The following is a 19047-nucleotide window of genomic DNA, read 5'->3' on the forward strand; positions in this document are numbered from 1 at the left end:
ATATTCGGCTAACAGTTAGCTAGCTAATGTAATAGATAAATCGTTTTAATAATTAGCTAACAGTAATGGAATAGTCAAACGATAGCTCAAAGTAATGGTTGAAATAGTTGGCTGGACATGATTGGATAAATATGGTTTAAATTGTTGGCAAAGAATAATGAAACAGTTGAAACAGTTTGCTAAAAGCAATGTGAAAATGATTGAAAGTTAGCTAGTTATGAATAATAGCTGAAAGAAATTCATAAATGATTGATATAGTTAAGTCAGAATAATGGATAATTGAAATACGTAGCAACATGTGATGGATAAACGGTTGAAATGTCCACCTTCTGCCACTCCACGAAATGCAAACTACCAAGTTTAACCAAACTGGCCTAAACATTGACAATTGAATGGCATTAAAAAGTAACAATATACACTTTTGTATACTTTTTTTTTTTTGAAACGTGTAGTTCAAAATCTATTTAAAAGATCATGATGAAAACATGACAGTAGTGTTGATAAGGGGGTACTTGAGCCCATCTCAGAGTGCTGTGGGGATAAGTCATACAGAAGAGTTTGGTGCACTGATCCAGACCACAGCAGGATGCAGGTACAGGACAAAAGCAGCATACAAAGGAGGTAAAAGGAGAGGTAGTCTGCACACTGAACACTACAAATTTTATGATGCAACTGTTTGACCATAGGGGTTTTTGTCAGGAATGTTTGCTTCACAATGTTGCATCATAAAACGACAGGTTCTGTAACACTGAGAAATCCATACTTTAAATTGGGACAGTTGTACTTATTTTTTTTACCTACGGCATCTTTTGAGTTGGAAAATGGCAATTAAAAAATATCTAAAATGCATTTCACTCACTGGACTGAAATTCAGGACATCTTCACATCTGGTGTGTTGGTAAATGAGTAAAGTTCAAGTCAATGGTTTTACACATCATGTCTTTATTTGTGTGTAAACAAACTCTGAAAAGAGCATCAGCCAGGTTCTTGATTATTGGCGTTAACATGATTGATTTCTTTTGCAGTCATGGATAAAACATGATCACCACACTGCAAAAAAAACCACATCCCTTTTAACAAGTCATTTAATCTTAAATTCTGTCTTAAAATCTCAATTTTCATTTGTTTCCAACACAGTTTTATGTATTGGAGGGGGGAAAATAAGCACTGACCATAACTTGAAACTGGCAAATCACTGTACATAACTGGAAAAAAACAAATGCCCTTGGACCAGTCTTGAAGAAAATGAAACACTATCACCCCACGAACAGACTTTTTTTCATAATTAATAAGATTTTAGGACATAATAAATCACTGACTTGTTAAAGTGGCTTTTTTTTTTTGCAGCGTGTATAATAAATAACATGACACTTCCATAAACCGTTGCTGTCTGCAACCTCAGTTCAGTCTAGCAGGGTAACGTTTTCTCATCTTACTTGGTGTATGCAGTGTTTCTCACTACTGTATAAGGTGCTGGGTGTGAGTATTTGTGTGTATGTGTGTGTGCGAGAGATATGACATCCCTTCGGAATGTGATTACCTGTCCAAATGTTTTATTAGTGTAAGTATGTTGTGTGTGTGTTTACATCACATGTATGTGAGTATTTTTGTGTGTGTGTGTGTGTGTACTGTGGTTAAGAGTTGGACACGACCGGGTGTCCAGAGGCTTATTAGGTTAGTAGTTCAACAAATCATTAAATATGTAACAGGTGAAGAGTTGCAAAAATAACCTTCTTAAAAACGACAAATAAAACTTCTGCAGCAATCACAGCAGTAGTGTTAAGCTTGGAGTGCAACATAATCCGCTTAGTCACTTCCTTTTACATAAAACAACAAATATATTTACAAACAGAACCAAAATACATAATTCATAACAAAAGCAATGTTACCACATTCAGAACCACAGACAAGTCATCATGGGACTTATACTGAGTGAGAATGTAACATGTAGTGTGTGTGTGTGTGTGTGCGTGTTTTGTGTTTGTTATTCTTACTGATATTAAGCTTCACTGAGCAAATATTTCACTGGCCTTAAGGTCAAAGCTCCAACTGCCCACAACAACAAATGTAACCAACCAATAAGAAAAGCTCAGGACCAGCCTCCATCTTCACTGACATAAACTGGACATGTTTTAACCATGAATGGCTCCGGTAGGAATCAAAAAAAAAAAAAACCCTGGCAGAGCTGAGTGTGATGGTGCTTTTATGCCAATCATGTTATTTGAATTCTGCAGCATTTTACTCCTTGTAGATGTACATCCAAAAAATTTTCAGTATGCTCTCAGGAGATATTAATGGGAAACTTCGGCATTTTTTTTTTTCAACCTGGACCCTATTTTCCCATCATTTTGTGTCTAAGTGACTAATGGGGGACAACAATTTTTTGAAATTGGTCCGGTATTGAGCGAGAGCGCTGCAGCCGGCAGCCGCGAAACGGGTTGAAATGTAATCCTTTGGGGGGCCAGTTGCGCCCCGTCAATGTACGTCCACAATCAAAAGTTCTTGTTTTTTTTGCCACTGGCAGGCTCAGATTGTTATTATAAGTGTGTCTGACAACATTATGGAAAGGATCCCTTCAGAGAAATAAAACTTTTATCTTTACCATTTGTTTGATCCGGTCTGTTTGTTACGTCTAACTAAGTCTCGCTCTGAAATCATGCGAGAGGTGACTTGTCGCAGGAAGACGACAGTGGAAACGTGAGTAAGGAGTTGGAGTGAGGAGTGTCGGGGAGTACAGGAAGTGTAGCTTAGTGTTATCTAAAAGATTTTCAAAGTCATGGCTGAATAATTAGCGTTCTTCCCGCGACAGGTCGATTCTTGCGAGATTTTAGAGCGAGACTTGGTTAGACACGATAACAATCGGACTGGATCCAGTGAAAGGTAAAGAAAAAAAGAAAAAAAGTTTTATTTCTCTGTAGGGATCTTTTCTATAATGTTGTCAGATGCTTATAATAACAATCCTGAGCCTGTCAGTGATGGGTCACGACTGCTCCAAAAGATTACATTGCAGCCTGTTTGGTAGCTGCAGCAATCTCACTCGATACTGGACCAATTTAAAAAATTGTTGTCCCCATTAGTCACTTAGACACAAAATGGTGGGAAAATAGGGTGAAAAATCCAAAAGTTTGACTTTAATAACTGAAGTATGGTATTTTTAAGCTTAAAGTTTGCACAGATTTAACCTCAGCTAGAAAAATATGTGCAGTTCATAAGGATAAAAAAAAACAAACACATACAAGCAACTACAGGAAATACTCATTCTCAAAGGGTCTTATGGGTATAAAGAGGCAGATATTGACGTCTTAAAAACTAATTGCTCTGTTTCAGAAAGCAAAATTAACAAGAAGAAACAAGGTCAAACAATACAGAAAAATGCAATAAAGTCAACGTGACTCTTGGAAACGGGAGGAAGGGTCCTGCAACATTTAGCGATATGTTGGTTAGAGATAATAAAAATATGAAAATCAAAAGAAAGTAAACCTGTTTTCTATATTTTTGGATCAATGAAAACGAGCTGTAGATGCGGTCACACTCTTATGGGACCAGAAAATATCAAACTTCCACACAAGAAGTGGCAAGCATGTCACCGAGACAAGGACGAGAGCGTTGAGGAGAATGTCTGCGTGTCTGTCCTTGAAGACAGAGGCTGGGATCGCCTTTGACTAACTGGTTTCTGAGCTGCAACTCTTAAAGAGCATCCTTCTTTTGTTGTGTGCTGGTATGCATTCATATGGCTGTGTATGTACGTGTGTGTGTGTGTCTGTGTGTGTGTGTGTGTGTCTGTGTGCGTGCGTTGAATCCTTCTATCACAACTCCTTTTAAGGCTTTCAAGCTGCTTTGGATCAAAGTCAGTCCCAGGGGATAATTCAGCATAAACACTGAGTTCAGAAACATCATAGCCTACCTTTCACGTACTGCTGAATCCAATTTTTCAGACACATTTCAACACCTACTTGATGTTCTGATTCACAAAAAGGGAGGCTGATGTCCCTTTAGCCAATCGTCTTCTACTGGCATCGATTTTATTAGCTTCATCTGACTTCATCGCTGCTTTCACAAAATAATTTGTTGTTTTTTTTTTTTTTTTCCGGGTTTAAAAAACGTGAAATGCTGAGAAAAAGGGGGAGGGGGGGGGGAGTCCCCTTAAACGAAAACAAGGGCACAATTCACATCTACTTAACTTTAAGCCCTCATCTTAGGTGTTGCGGGAGTGCAACAGATGTGCCACAGACTAAAGCTAAACTTTATAAACAGCGCAGAGGGGGGGGGGAAAGAAGAAGAAAAAAGTGTTACAAATGTTAAAATGAACCCACACTGGCCACGAGATTAGAATAGATAAACAGTACATTAGGCTATACGCGTCATCATAATTACCGATAGATATATAGCAGTCGCAGCCACCGCCATCCAGTTTTAGAAACACATTTGACTAAAAGGAAAAGGGGACAGGAGGAGGAGGAGAACCTTTTCTCTCTCAGGAGTTTGGATTTAAATAAATATTCGGTATTCTGTTTTGTTTTTTTTTTTTTGTTTGTTTGTTTGTTTTTGTTTTTTTTTAAGCCATCTTTTCCTCCATCCTGGCGGGTTGGGAAGAGGGTGCGGCAGGTTTGGGAGCTGACTCTATGTGAAGTTCTGGAGGGGCTGGCTGACCCTCATGCAGGCCCAGTAGAAGGCCCGCGCCAGGGTGACGACAACCAGGAGCAGCAACACGGCCCACGAGGCGTAGATCCCCTGGTAGGTCTGAGCCTTCACCCACGTCCCGGCCTGAAGACACACAGACAGAAAGAGAGAGAGAGAGAGAGAGACGCCATAATTCAGCTGTTGCTCATAAAAACCCTGTAAAAAGATATCGTCAGCACATTCTGGGTGTGTAATGGTGATTATAATGAACTAGCTCGAGTCCAATCAGGCTAAATGCGACGAGTGCTGAAGCTACAATTTGGCTTGAAAATGTTTTGCTTTTCATACATTTTTTTAATCAAAATTAAGCCAAATATTCAGCAATTTTCACGTATTAAAAGTGAACAAAAGCATCCGACATGAATTCACTTGTGGGAGGCTTTCATCGTGACGTCACACAGACGTTAAAAAAACATTTAGTTTACTTTATGTATCTATAGTCAGCGAGAGGGACGACTTAAACCACCTGCACTGACAATAATTTAACAGTTTCAAATGGACAAATTTTCATGGAAGAGTACATATTCAATAATTAAGTGTGACTTGAGGGGTGAGGGAGAAAATAGCTATCCCATCAAGTATTAAGTGTGCAGCTGCTCAGAGGAAAATTATTTAATGAAGATGGCAAAAGTGACTTTGAGAGAACCTACAGGGACGCTGTGGAAATATAGAAAGATGAATTCCTATTTCAAAGTCACAACACTTGAGCAGAGCTAATTTAGGTATTAAAAAAAGTCCAAGAAAAAAAAAAAGAAAAAATGTTTTAGGAAGGATTTGTTCCAGACGTGTAATAAATTCCTGTAATAAATGATGTTCTTTTTCTTGTGCTTGACACATAGAGATGGATGATACACACTTGTGGCCAACGAGTAGTTTTTTTACATTTAGGAATAAAGCCAGATAAGGTTTTGTGTGCGTTACAGGTACGCTTCAAAAACACTGTCAGAGAAAAGTCAAGCAGATGCTGTTTATCAGCATTTAAAAACGCTCAGGCGGTTAGATCTCACCATAAAAGTATAAAAGCGGTTTATACAAGCCCCCCAAAAAAAGAAACATCAAACATGCTCAAAAGAAATATATACACACACACACACACCGGCCTCAGATGAGATTCCTCCCCTTTTCCAGTAAATGGTGTCTGAAGTTTTAATGAGTCAGTCTGCTCTGAGGACTTAACATTTTAACTGGCTCCTCTTAACTGGTGTTGCAGCTCCTGTAGCTCCGGAAAGTTACGGCGGTTATGGTGATGAATCTTAACTACCTTCATTTAAAAAAAAAAAAAAAAAAATTCGCTGCTTTCTTATGCCTAATTAACTGGAAATAAAGATGGATCCGTTACTTGTCTTGGGTTGTTGCCGATAAAGTTTATTGATACAATGTACACCTCTGCAGATTAAACTGTCAAACCCCTGCTCTTCAACGATTTATTTTTATTAAAACCGCCTTTTGTGTGAAACAGAGTCTGATTCCACGTTGATGTGACGTTTAATGTCACCACGCCAGCGTTACGCAGCGCTGTCACTACAGCATTCGGTGTTTTTTTGTCTGCACTTTGCTTACTGTTCTTCCATGCTGGCAGGCAGGCAGGCACATATTCATCACATGTTCAGTGTGTCTATACTGCTGCTGCTGCTGTTTGGTGCTCATCTTGCACCCTCTGCTGTTTGTGAAGAGGAATGTATCGACCGTCTAGTTGTGTCTATGTGTTCATTTCCTCCTTTTATAAATTACTGATTATCTAAGAAAAAAAAATCAGATCTACAGTTAAGAGGTTATTCTATTATTGCACTCTTATAATCAATTAAATGAGAGCAACAAAAATAACTAAAAACACCGAAGAAAATAAGAATTAAGTGTATGATTGTATTCACATCAATCTGAAGAGGAGCCGAGGCAAAACAGAAGGTCAAATTTTTTAAACAGGAATAATATTTCCTGCTCTTCAGTAGGTGTGTCTGCTGGTGTTGTTGAGTGAATACTCCTTACAGTTAAACTCGGTTGTGTTTGCGCTATATCTCACTGACAAATAGAGGCCTGTCATAGTGTCTGGAGAGAGCAGGTGCATGGTGCGCGCTACCATGTGAGAGACGTGACAACAGGGACTGTAATTGTATTGCTTCTTCCTGCTGTGCGAGGGCAAAGTTTACACGTTATTAATTACAAGCAGAGGGCAGTTTCAGAACACTGGTGAGGCAATTGTTCATAAGTGTTTTCGTTTCATTGTGCTTTTTTTTTGTCCAGCTAAAAAGGGTAAACGCCTGCCCTGCAACCTTTTCAGTAATCTAGTTTCAAAACTCAAGAACGGGCCTGTAATTAAGTATGGTGTACGGTGGATGTCAGTACGGTGGGCGATGGCGTCAACTCACCATTAGCCCGGCGGTCGAGATGCTGAATAGCAAGCAGAGTAGAAAACACCACAAGCTCCGCCTCCTGGGATACCTCTGACCAATGGAGGAGCTGCAGGACCAGAAAAAAATTAATTGTTAATTGTATTAATCATTTGTGTGTGTTTTAACATCAGGCCTGTTTATAACACAATATGAGCCTGTGTTTATCTGAACTTTTAAAGAGCGACAATAACTCTACAATCAATATTTTCAGTTTGCTTGTTTTACTGTGGTTAGATAAACTGTTGCTGGAAGTGCAGGGCTGAAATGTCACATGAAGAAAAATGATGACACACCTGCACAAATTAAGCTTCAAGTAGCATCTGCCCAGCTGTCTCAATCCATATTCTTAAGCTATTTTGGATTTGACAAATTGAAATCTCATGACTAAAGCTGTTCATAAAGACCGCACCTGTGCACACCTGTGTATCACAGTAATATAACATCTATTTTCAGCACCTTGTGGATTTAAACACTGAGGAAGAAGAAAGAAGGCCACCTGTAGCTTTATGTGCCTGACGGGTTCCTGAAATATTCCTGTAACTGTTCTGATTTAATTGCAATACATATTAGCATCTTAAGAACTGATACTGCGTCATATAAGGATGGTTTTTACTCATTTTCTTCTCTACGACATAGTGTGCACTTACATTATAATCTGTTCCAAGCAAGGACAAACAAAAACAGAACGTACACTATTGTGAACTAAACTCCTATGAACCTTTTCTCACAGGGTTAAGAAGCTTATGGATCTAGCAATGAAGAATGTAGTTTGTGGCAAAGGTCTAAGAAAATCCTGAGGCAGGAAATATACATAGAGCAAAGTCCCACAGATCAGAAACCTCACGATATTATAAAACACATGCTACCAATCTGGGGCGAGCAAGGGGGAAAATGTGTTGCAGGTTTTCAGGTTAAGAGAGAGAAAAATCATAAAAAAAACAGGATGTTGATTCAAAGTTAGTCATGTCCTTGAGAAAAACCCTGAAACATCTCCCTGTTTAGTCTTTGCGAGTGTAATACGAGCGTCAAATGTTAGTGATGTAAATCTAAAAATATAAAAAGGTACAGTGAGAGTGAAGTGGTGTGACTGATGAATTGCTTATAGCTACTTACACTTTCCTGCAGTGTGGGCACCTGGCCAGCGTCCGGTCTGTGAACTCTGTCCACTGAAATTACAAAAGGAAGAGATTCAACTAAAAGTGGTAACAAAGTGCCAGATGACATGACTGTGATGTTCACAGTATGATTCATAGACCTCTATTCTAAAACACAACGCTTGTGATTTTGTGCGTTACATATTTAGATTTTTGCTTACTACATGCCCATGATTGTAAGGCTGTGACTAATCTTTACTTTCAATTAACAGATTGATTCTTTGGCAGGAAATAGTGACATTTCCAACCATCCAAAACCATCCAAAGCCATAAGATGTTCAAATTTACAATCATCTAAATCAGAGAAAAAACAGGAAGTCCTCACATCTGAGAAGCTGAAACCAGATCTTGACTCCATCAAGATGTTTGATTTTCTGTCTCTTGTTTAAATCCGCCTGCTGCCTGGATTGATAATACACTTTAAAAAGATTCTGAATACGACCATCCGAGTTCTTATCAACAGGTGCTTTGTGTCAGCCGAAACATGAGCAAGAAAAACGGTCTCTCCTCTCAGTGTGCGGGTATTTATTCCCTGACGTCGGGGGCCGTGATACATTTGTGAACCCTGCTAGCGGAGTACGCCGCGCGCGCCGTACATTCTTCTTGTTCTGAAAGAAAGATTCTGTATGGGGAGAGCACAGAGAACATTATCACTCGATCTGCGACAAAAAGGATCGCTGCGACGCCACCCACGGATCTGTATTTTCATTCAGCCACCCTGTCTTTAAGCAGGTAGGGAAAGGAAGGTCTGACTGAATACTAAACACCCCGTAGCATCCGTCTACCTCTTTTTTTTTTTTTTTTTTACACCTCTATGCTTCTCTTTCTCTGAATCTGCCAGCCTCCTCTCTTTTACCACATATCTAAACCGTCTTTACCTGTCCCACGCATTATTAAAGGGCAGTAAGTTCAATTTTTACTTCCCCCTTTAGCAAAGAATGACCAGAATATATCAGCAGAGAGAGTTGATAGAGTTATTGATCTACATCAGTAACTCAACATTTACTTGGCCTGAAGAACTTTTTGACTTAACAATAATTCACTTCTCTGGGGCCGTGCTACAGTATGCCCCCACAACAAAAACCTCTCAGGCTCACTCAAACTGTCACAAGATACTTCAGTTCAAATGATAAAAGCTTCACTCGAAAGCCAAAGAAGCAAAGCCAAAGCAGTTTTTTACGATTCCGCTGTTTTGCATAGTAATACATCACCTTTTCAAACATTTTTTATTGGATCTTGGCACTCCAAAGTGATTTTATTGCTTATGTCTTTCTAAGGTTTATGTCACTCAAGCAGATCGGAGATGTGGGGAAATGTGCCAGAGACTTGAACGGTGGTTGTACTGATGATGCAGGTTCTACTGATTGCTATTAAGGTTGATGAGGGTAATAAATGAACGGCTTTTTAGATAAAAACCAGTCCTACTGACGCCACTGTTAATAATTTGAAAGTCAATTTTTTTTGTTTGCTTTTCTGTATTTTAGTAATATATTTCCTACAACAGAGATGACATTAAATTTACTTGACACAATAAAATGTTTATGAGTTTTTTTTGCAATCTAAACCTGAAAAGAAAACAAAGACACTTTCAAAACTAATTATGAAACTAATAAAAATGTGGTTGAAGTGTATTTCTTCAGAATCATAAAAAACTCCAAAAGATTAAAAGGAATAGTTCTACATTTTGGGAAATAAGCCTTTTCACTTTCTTGCAGAGAGTTATATGAGAAAATTTATATCACTTTCATGTGCAGTAGAGTAGAGCTGTAACGATTAGTTGATTAATCGATTACTTGATTGACAGAAAATGAATCAGTGACTTTTTGATAATAGATTTGTTGTCCTGAGTCATTTTTTTAAGAAAAAAATCTTTGGTTCCAGCTTCTTAAATGTGAATATTTTCTGGTTTCTTTAGTCCTCTATGACGGTAAACTGAATATCTTTGTGTTGTGGACTGTTGGTTGGGACAAAACAAGACATTTGAGGTTGCATCTTGACATTTTATAGACTAAACGACTAACTGATATATTGAGAAAATAATCGTCAGATCAAACAATAATGAAAATAATTGTTATTTGCAGCCCTACAGTAGTGTACGGTCAATATGAAGCTACGGCCAGAAGGCAGTTAGCTTAGCATAAAAATAGTGAAAGCAGTTGGAAACAGATATCCTTGTTCTGTCCAAAGGTAACAAAATCTGACAACAAGCACCTCTAAATCTCATAAATTAACATGTTAAATCTTGTTTGTGTGACCTGTACAAAAAGCAGGCAACAGGTTTCCAACATGTTTCCAGTCTTTATGCTACGCTAAGCTAATTGGCTCCTGGCGGTAGCTTCAGTCACGCTGAGAAAGCAAATAAGCAGAAATGTCAATCTACTGCTGTAAGATCAAAGTGTTTTTAATTGTATTTTTTTTCTGGCTAGTACCAGGAAGGTGTTGCTGCAGTGTCCACAGGAGACCCGGGCCCCGGCTGGCTGGGGGTCAGGACTGGCCGGACCAGGATGAACTGGACCCAGATTGATTATCCTCTTACTAGAAAAGAAACCAACAGACACAGAAACACACAAAGTCAGCATTGACAGCACAATTGACTCCAGATATTACCCGGCGTCAACGCAAGTTAATAATCACAGCTTGATTTTTTTTTATTGTGAGTCGTCGTCTCACACGGCTGGTGTAGAAAGGCTGACAGCGGTGTCAATTTTCGGGGTCCATTATTAGCCAACCATCTCATTACTACCAACACTGCTTTTCTAAACCTTTCTTCCACACAGTAGCTCAGAATCACTGATCAGACGGCGGCGCAGAAATGTGTCTGGTTTGAATGCTAAACAGTAACTCTGGAGGTAAACTCTCTGGAGCATTTTAATACAGGCAAATGCAAAGTGGCATATGAGGAATATATAAAACCTTTTGACATCGCTTTCATTAAATAAATAACCTTTGGTCAACTGTGGCGACACTGGGAATGTGAACAGATACATAAAAAAAACATGCAGAGACATTTTAGTCAGTTATGAAAGTTTGTTGCTTTTTCTGCCAACAAATTTTAGCATCTCCTCCGATTTTAATAGTAGTAGTAGTATTAAAAACTTCACGGTTCAAGGATAATATTTCTGAAGAAAGTTAAAAATGAAAATCATTTGGAGTCCTCCTTTACCCCCCGAGGCACAAAATGTGAAGTCAAAGCAAATGGTTAAATGATAAATTGTGGGATATTTCTGTCAGAGACACTCACAATTCATTTAGCTTGGAATGAAAAAAAAAAAATAAATTGCCTTACTGCATTCATTACAAACCGCAAAACATTTAAAACATGCAAACCCAAAATTAGCCTTCAGCCCTACCTTATGATCTGCACCGGAGCCGACAGATGAATTATGTGTTTCAGATCTTTATGACAAGAGATTTTCAGATGTACAGTTTTTAAATTATATTCATACAGAAGCAGAAAATTAACAAACAAAAAAAAAATGCTAAAAATGTTTTTGCACATTTTATGCCTCGGGCATAAACAAGGGATCTTATCTTTTTTAGCAATTACACGAGGCCGCAGCAGCAGCATGATGTTCAGATGAGCTGCCAGAGCCGAGCGCGTTCGGTGACTGACATAAGCCTTCCGTTTTTACAATAAAAAAACCCAAAACACAGTGGCGTCACTTTGACCCTTTTTTTATGGCTTTTTGTGTAGTTTATTTCCTGACGAAACCCATCGGAAACTTTTCTTTCCCAAACTGCATTTTCAGCAAACCTGTGATGTTTTCTTTATGCACTAGAAAAATCAACAAACTGCCACATGACATGGTTTATAAACTAACTTTTCTATTATTTTCTGCTCAAAAAGAAAGAGGTTTGAGTGTTTGTTCTAGCCTCTGATATTATTATTATGAATGGATTTGCTAAGTGTGCGTTTGGTTGGTAGCTAGCCTGCAGTGCTAGTTAGTGCATAATTAAAGAAACAGAATTTATTGACCTGATAATTAAACCTCTTTCCTGAGGAAAATATCTCACGAAAATAAAACAATACATATATTAGCCAGTACAGACGATCTCTCTCTCTCTCTCTCATAATAAAGGATGAGATGCGGAGGTAAAACGCATGATGTGGTTGTTCTAATGAGGCTGTTATTTCCTTATCGGGCTCGCTGAGCACCGCGTGTATATTGCGCTAGGAGCACAGCCTTAATTGAGGGACTACTGCTCCCACTGCACCCTGTTTCCTCTGCCTCACTTCTCTCACACACACGCAGACACGGAGTGTTCTTGCAGTCTCGCAGTGGTGTCCACACACACACACCCACACACAGAGAGGCTTGGAGAGAATATCTCACCAATATGGCCGGGGACAGGCAATCCTCTGGGAGGTGACTTTGCAGATGAGCAGACAGTTGCAGGGGCAGCGAACGTACTTCTTCCCTGCTGGGGCGTTCTTAATGGGCTGCAGAGGGAGACAGAGACACAGGAGGGGAAAAAAAAAAAAGATAAGAAGAGAGTAAGAACAACACATTTGAACAGGAGTAGAAAACAAGCCAATTATTCCTGATGGACAAGAATGAAGCAACACTATGTGAGAGAGAGACGTATTCAGAGAGATATCAGAAGAGGCTGTGCTGCGGTTACGGTAAAGGCGTCGAGGGGGCGGCGTTACCTTACAATGATTCTGCCGGTGCTTTGTTGTCCCCAACAGATCAGGAACTACTTGTTGCTCTTCAAATGACACACAAGCACACAGCTCTTGTGAATGTTAAGAACTCTTTGCCATCAGATTTGTGTTAAGGGAAAGGACAGTTTCTCTCGCACTGATTCTCGCCTTATGTTACATATACAGCAGATAATTGACAGCCACAGACTTCTGTTTTATAAATGTATGAAGTACATAATCAGCCAAGTGACCAAGTGTACGTACTGACGGACTGTGTGTCATCTCACTAGGTCACACTGATCCATAATACTGAAAGTCAAATCAATTATCAAGCAACATCGCCTGAGCTCGCAGAGAGACAATGGAAACTTTATTCTTTTTTTTTTTTTTTTTACGCTTGAGCACCACTTTAACAAATCACACACCTTGCTCTGAGCTCTGAAGAACATTTAGCTGTCAGACTGTCGTACGCCCCGCCGACGTTTCTCTCCGCCGTATCATTAAACTCTGACTAACCGCATCAGACGGCGTCCTGTGCGTTTCCCCGCTCCGTTATCAACTTCACTTTATAAGCTGTAAAAGCTTCGCCGGCTGTGGCGGTGACGTTTGTAGACAGCGTGCAGGGTTTGACACTGAAAGGCTGTTTTCACATTCATCTGTTGAGAGTAGAGAGTTTCTCTGAGCTCTTTGATGAAACTGTTTTAAGGGGTAGGCGGGCTTATTAGCAGGTTTTGTGACATCACAGCTAGTTCGGAGCCAATCACAGTCCGGTATGCGACTTACATAAGTGATTAGTGATGTTAAAACCTGAAGCCTCCTTTACAGTGAAGTAGGAGACGTCTTGTGTCCACCTGTTAAAACTTCTGAGATGAAAAATATTTGCATATTTATAGATTATTAATGAGGGAGAAGGGAGTAAATATCATGAAGGTTTTTAAAGTGGTAATTACATTTCTTTTGTGGATTATTGTTCTAAGCAGAGTGTTTTAATAAATGTCTGGAGGGGATCTTAAAAAACTAATTTTGTTCAAAAAAAAAAACTTATTTTTAAGTCTTGTTTTGGTGTTAAAAACAAACAACACAAAAAAGTTAAAGATCCCCTCCAGACATGTTGTAAGATATATAGAAAATACAATACTCTGCTTACTGCAGGTTTCAACTTTCCAGATCAGACTTGTGTAACTTGCATACTGGACCTGGATTAACCTCCAAACTAGTTGTGATGTCACAAATCATGCTTGTAGGCCCATTGTCCCGCCCCTTACGCCGTGTCCTATCAGCAAGCGAGAGTCCGACTATCGCGTCAGATCGCATGACATCGGACGCTCTCTGTCCACACTGAGTCCGTTAAATCTGCACCTCAGTTATGTCATGTAAACAAACAGTGTACGTATCAGCTGTGCAGTCAAGATCAGACTGGAGACGTTTGTACTAACAGAAAACACACGTTTTACATTGTGATATTTAGATGTTTCTTTACTGGAAATGTTATAAAACATATCCAACAGCAACTTAACCAGAAACTTCCAACTTCCTGGTGATCTCCCTCCAGCCGGCTGCTACCTTATTTAGATTTTAGTAGTGAAATGAAGAGGTATTGTAGAGGTGATTCCTCATTTCAACTGAGGAGTTCAATGAATCAGCTGTTCCTCATCCGTGACGCTCTTTCAACACGAACGACAGGAAGTAAATTACCAAAATACTTAACAGATTATTGAGACATAAACACAAAGATTTCACAACAAAATCTCCTGATTAAAACAACTTCATGTGCAGTTAAGGGGGACTATGTTTCTTCACAACGGAGAGGTGTGATGCTCTGTGATTAAATAAGCTAAGTCATGCTTCCACTATCTCAACCGTCGTCTCAGCCAGTCAGTGTGACTGGAAGAGAAGAAGAGATGATCCGCCTCCAGATTAGAACCGTTAACTGTGATATAGTTTTTTCAATACTGTATAAACCTGTGGCAGTGAAACAACCATTAATATTTTTTATAGCAATTAGTTATGTTGTGATTTTCTTCCCACCCCTACTGGGCTAGACGAAATTGTTATGTCACAACATGTCTAATTTATCAGCGTAATTAACAAGGGGGGGGGGGGGGTGTTGATGATTGAGACATAGAAAAGCTCCACATTAACACTAACACAACAACCTGCAGATTATACCCAATTACTCACATCAACTACTGGCTGTCCACAAATACTGTTAAGATATTTTTGCCTCCTGTGCAAATCTTTGGATCTGTGCCCATATTTATTTCTCCACCAGCTCTATATGATGCAACTTCCATCTGTGATGCTTCCGAGGCTTATTTGCACATCCAGACAGATTTCGGTGTAAATACGACTTCATCTTCATGCATTTCCTAAGGTTATGGCCCACAATCCATCCATATCAACACACCCTGGACACATTTCTGTGTGTCTACATATGCTCCCTCCATCTGTAAATTGCTCGTATTGCCAATTGGTACATCTGGACACATTTTTTTATATATTTCTTCTTCCATCTGTACAAGGATATGCATAGCTAGTGATGCACGTTCGTGGCACTGCTCTTGAGTTGTTCCCATCATCTAAAGTTCTCTCTCTGTGGTTCCTGTTTCCTCAAAGAGATAATTAAAAGTTGGTAATTAAAATGACCACTGTGTGTGTTCAGCTTTTCATAAATTGGGGAAGTAAAAGTGCGGCTGTGCATCTGTGTGTTTGTTGTATCTTGCCACACTTTTCAATACAAGTAGGAAATAGAAAACTTCAGCATATCGTTGTCAAATTGTGAGACCTGTGTAATACGATATAAATATATAAATGATCATTATCAAGATGACTGGTATGCTATCTAGTGCCTTAAAGGATAAGTTCACAATTTTTCAAGTGTGAGTCCTCACTTTGAGCAGAAATGTAATTAAACGTTTATCTGATAAGATCATATGCGGCTTCAGCCATCTGAATAAGTCAAATAAAGTGGATATCCTCTTTGTGTCTCGACAAACAGTGTTTTCCTGTTCAGCTGCAGTGGAAGGATAGTAACAAGAATAGAGTTAAGTTTTGGCAGCGTTTCAATTGTTGTACCATGTTTTGCATAAAACCAGTTGATTTTTTTGTCACAATGAGAATGACGCCACCTGTTCCCTGCTATTTTCCATTGCAATTTTCCCCATAATTATAAACATGTCACATGAACTTACCTGCTACATTTTATGTCGTGGGGAGAAATCAAAATAAGACTTGTGGCAGTGGATGAACCAGGTGAAGTTCTTAAGCTTTTGAATTTTGTGTCACACTTTTTTTTAAAAATCATATACAATGTGGTTTGTTGAGAATCAAAAGCTCCTCATCCCACTTGAAAGAGGACATATATACGACCACCTTTACAAAGAATTTCAAGGTTGGTTGTTCAAATGACATCGTACTCGTCTGAACAAACCAACCAAATTACAGTACAGGACCGGTCAGGTGCGAGTGTGTCCTTGGATCCCCTGGTAACACAACTATTTGCTTTGTGCCTTCAAGCTAACCACTTGATTTTCGGCAAATCCTATTCAGAGGTCAGTGTTCACTGTGGAAACTGATACAGGCTGCCAAGCTGCTCAGCTATGATCTCTTTAAATCCAACACGTATCATTTTAAAAGGGTTGGTTCACCCAAATTATAACAAACACAAACAGTTTTTCATTGGAGCTACTTTCTGATGGAAATAATAGACTATATGGACTATTATTTGGGGGAACCAACCATTAAATAGAAAATGTGTGCATTGCCTGTGAGTGTGTGTAACAACTGAATGCATTTACGGATTATTCTAGAGACCTACCGTAGCTTCATTGCAGACCCCGCACTTCACCACATGCTGGTGGATCTTACCCTCCACAGAGATCAGACTCTGACACACCCTGCAGCTGATAACAGGGGCACTGCCGCTCTCTGGGGAGGTGAGAGGGGAGTAGGGCGGAGGGTCCTCCCCTAGGAGCACCGAGGGCTGAGCGGGGCCGGGGAACGGAGGGAAGCCTGAACAGGGATGGAGACAAGAAAGAGAAAGAATGATTAAAACAAAAGTAGTAAGACTAGCGACAAAAGAGCAGATTCTCGAAAGGACACAGTCACAAGAGTTGCACAACGGACTGAAAAAAGGCTCAATTCCCATGACAAGTAACCTCTTATGATTAACAAGATAATAAGATTTGGTCTCGAGTTCTGCTGAAAGGAGCTTTAGAAGAAAAACTCTCCTGGAATGTTGAGTGGGGTCAGTTTCAACAAATAGGAGTCTACGTGTTTGTAAGAGAAAGATTAAAAAAGCAGAGCAAGACTGAGTAAATGAAGGGACAGACTTCTATCTTGAACTCTGATGCAACATACAGTACCAGGGTCGCAAATTAATGGGGGTCTGGGCCAAATTCCCCTAAAAAAAAAAAAAAGTAAAATTGCCCTTGGGATTGGGATGTTTTTTAAATTCCCAAACCTGTCACACTTCCAGCTGAGTCACAATCTGTTCGAAATTAAAGTGTGATAGAAATCTCGACAGTCGCTGACCCTCTCCCACTGTGACCTGTCCCTAAAAAAGCTACCAAAGCTGTCATAGTGCATGTTATTTTAAACCTTAGCGTGCCATATATAACACGCCAGACAATAAGCAATGTTGTTGAGATGTTGAACTGTGATGTTGTTGCTTAACGTGTTCATGGTTTATACTTTTGAAAATAAAATATGCATTAAATGGGTAAAAATACTCACACATTTATAATCTGCAACTGGGATTATAACACAGTGTGAGTATTTTTACCCATTAAATGTTCTTGCATTATAAGTTTGGCTGCTCCCTTCACTTTTTTATATAAGAGTCACTGAGTATTGGTCTGTCATGCAACGTAGAACTAAGGTATTTCCCATTATTTGAAAAAAATGCCCAGGAAATGATCCAAAATGCCCCCAAACAGCTTTAATGAGGGTAAAAAAAGCCCTCATTTCCTTCCCTGTTCACTGCTACCTGCTCTGAACAAGACATTTCTAGCAAGTAGAGTGAATGACAGTGTTTAGGGCAGGTTGTGGGAGCAAAACACAATTAAGAGCCATATTTCACGCCTTTTCCAATACTATATGTAGACACAGTCCCTCCCTAACTGAGCTCTCGTTGGTCGCAGCATCCCTCAGCAGCCTCTGTAATGGCTTTCTCATGTGTCAATCAAATCAGGTGTTTCTCGGATGCTAGCTAACTAAGCGGCACAGTTACCATGAATATAATACATAAGGGCTTTTTTCCAGTAATTACATGGATAAAAGCGCTTCTATCTGACAGTCAAATGGCGTTATATTAAGTCTAGTGTTCAAGTTTTTCAGGAAACTGCTTCTTGATTTCATTTAAGGGAGAAAGTTAAAGCTTTATAAAAGACTCACTGTAGAAACCACCAGAAATTGCATTAATAGAGAATCTGGATTGCGAGAACAGTGAGCGCCACTCAGCTGTTGAATCACCTGCAACAATTTGTTTTAGAAGCCGTAAATAAAATGTAGTTTAGTGGTAATAACGCTGAGCTGTAAACCTGAAGTTAGAGCTAGCTACCAAGCTAATATAACGGTTGCTAGGTTAGCTGATTTCCTTCAGCCTCTGCTACACGTTAGGGTTGCAAAACCGCATATTTTGTTCCCAGGTGATGCTTATTGGGCAATAATGTAAAAGCTTACATCATATCCCACACAAACACAGTCACGACACGCCGGTTCTTTGTCAGTGTCACAGCTGAGCTAGCTGGATAAGCAGAATGCCCAGTCAGTGGATGCTAACGCTAGCTAGGCTAACTCAGAGCACCATGGATACTCACTCTGTGGTTTGTTGGGCACGCCGTAGGGCGCTGCACCGGGAGACACCCCGCCGTTACCGCTGCCAAGAGTACCATCTCCCAGATCTGATAGTAACGGGGACCTCTCGCCGTCCGCCATACCGACAGCGAGGCGTGGGGGGAAGAGTGGGAACGTGAATGTGGACCGATAAGGTGGTGTATTGTTGTGTCGGAAATGCAGGCGTCACATGATCACACCACCACCGCTGCTGCCGCTGCCGCTGCTGCGGTAACGGTGCTCGGGGGTGTGGCACCGCACACCCGGGGATGCTCCAAATGTCTGTTCATGTTAATTACATGGGAATTAATTTTCCAACAACGGTGACGTCTGCATTACTGTG

At 39.8% G+C, this 19047-nt stretch overlaps 1 protein-coding gene across 1 annotated transcript; it reads right to left on the reverse strand.

Annotated features, from left to right (window-relative positions):
* Nucleotides 1-922: 922 nt before the first annotated feature.
* On the reverse strand, nucleotides 923-18923 carry pip4p1a (phosphatidylinositol-4,5-bisphosphate 4-phosphatase 1a). Its single transcript, XM_044369105.1, has 7 exons — nucleotides 18689-18923; nucleotides 16687-16880; nucleotides 12559-12665; nucleotides 10654-10759; nucleotides 8184-8236; nucleotides 7047-7137; nucleotides 923-4764 (listed from the first exon to the last, which is right to left on the reverse strand). Exons 1-7 carry the CDS (start codon nucleotides 18804-18806, stop codon nucleotides 4621-4623), a joined length of 813 nt encoding a protein of 270 aa, XP_044225040.1. The 5' UTR covers nucleotides 18807-18923; the 3' UTR covers nucleotides 923-4620.
* Nucleotides 18924-19047: the final 124 nt, after the last annotated feature.

Source organism: Thunnus albacares, chromosome 12 (genome assembly GCF_914725855.1).
Source record: "Thunnus albacares chromosome 12, fThuAlb1.1, whole genome shotgun sequence".
Classification (NCBI taxonomy): Eukaryota; Metazoa; Chordata; class Actinopteri; order Scombriformes; family Scombridae; genus Thunnus; species Thunnus albacares.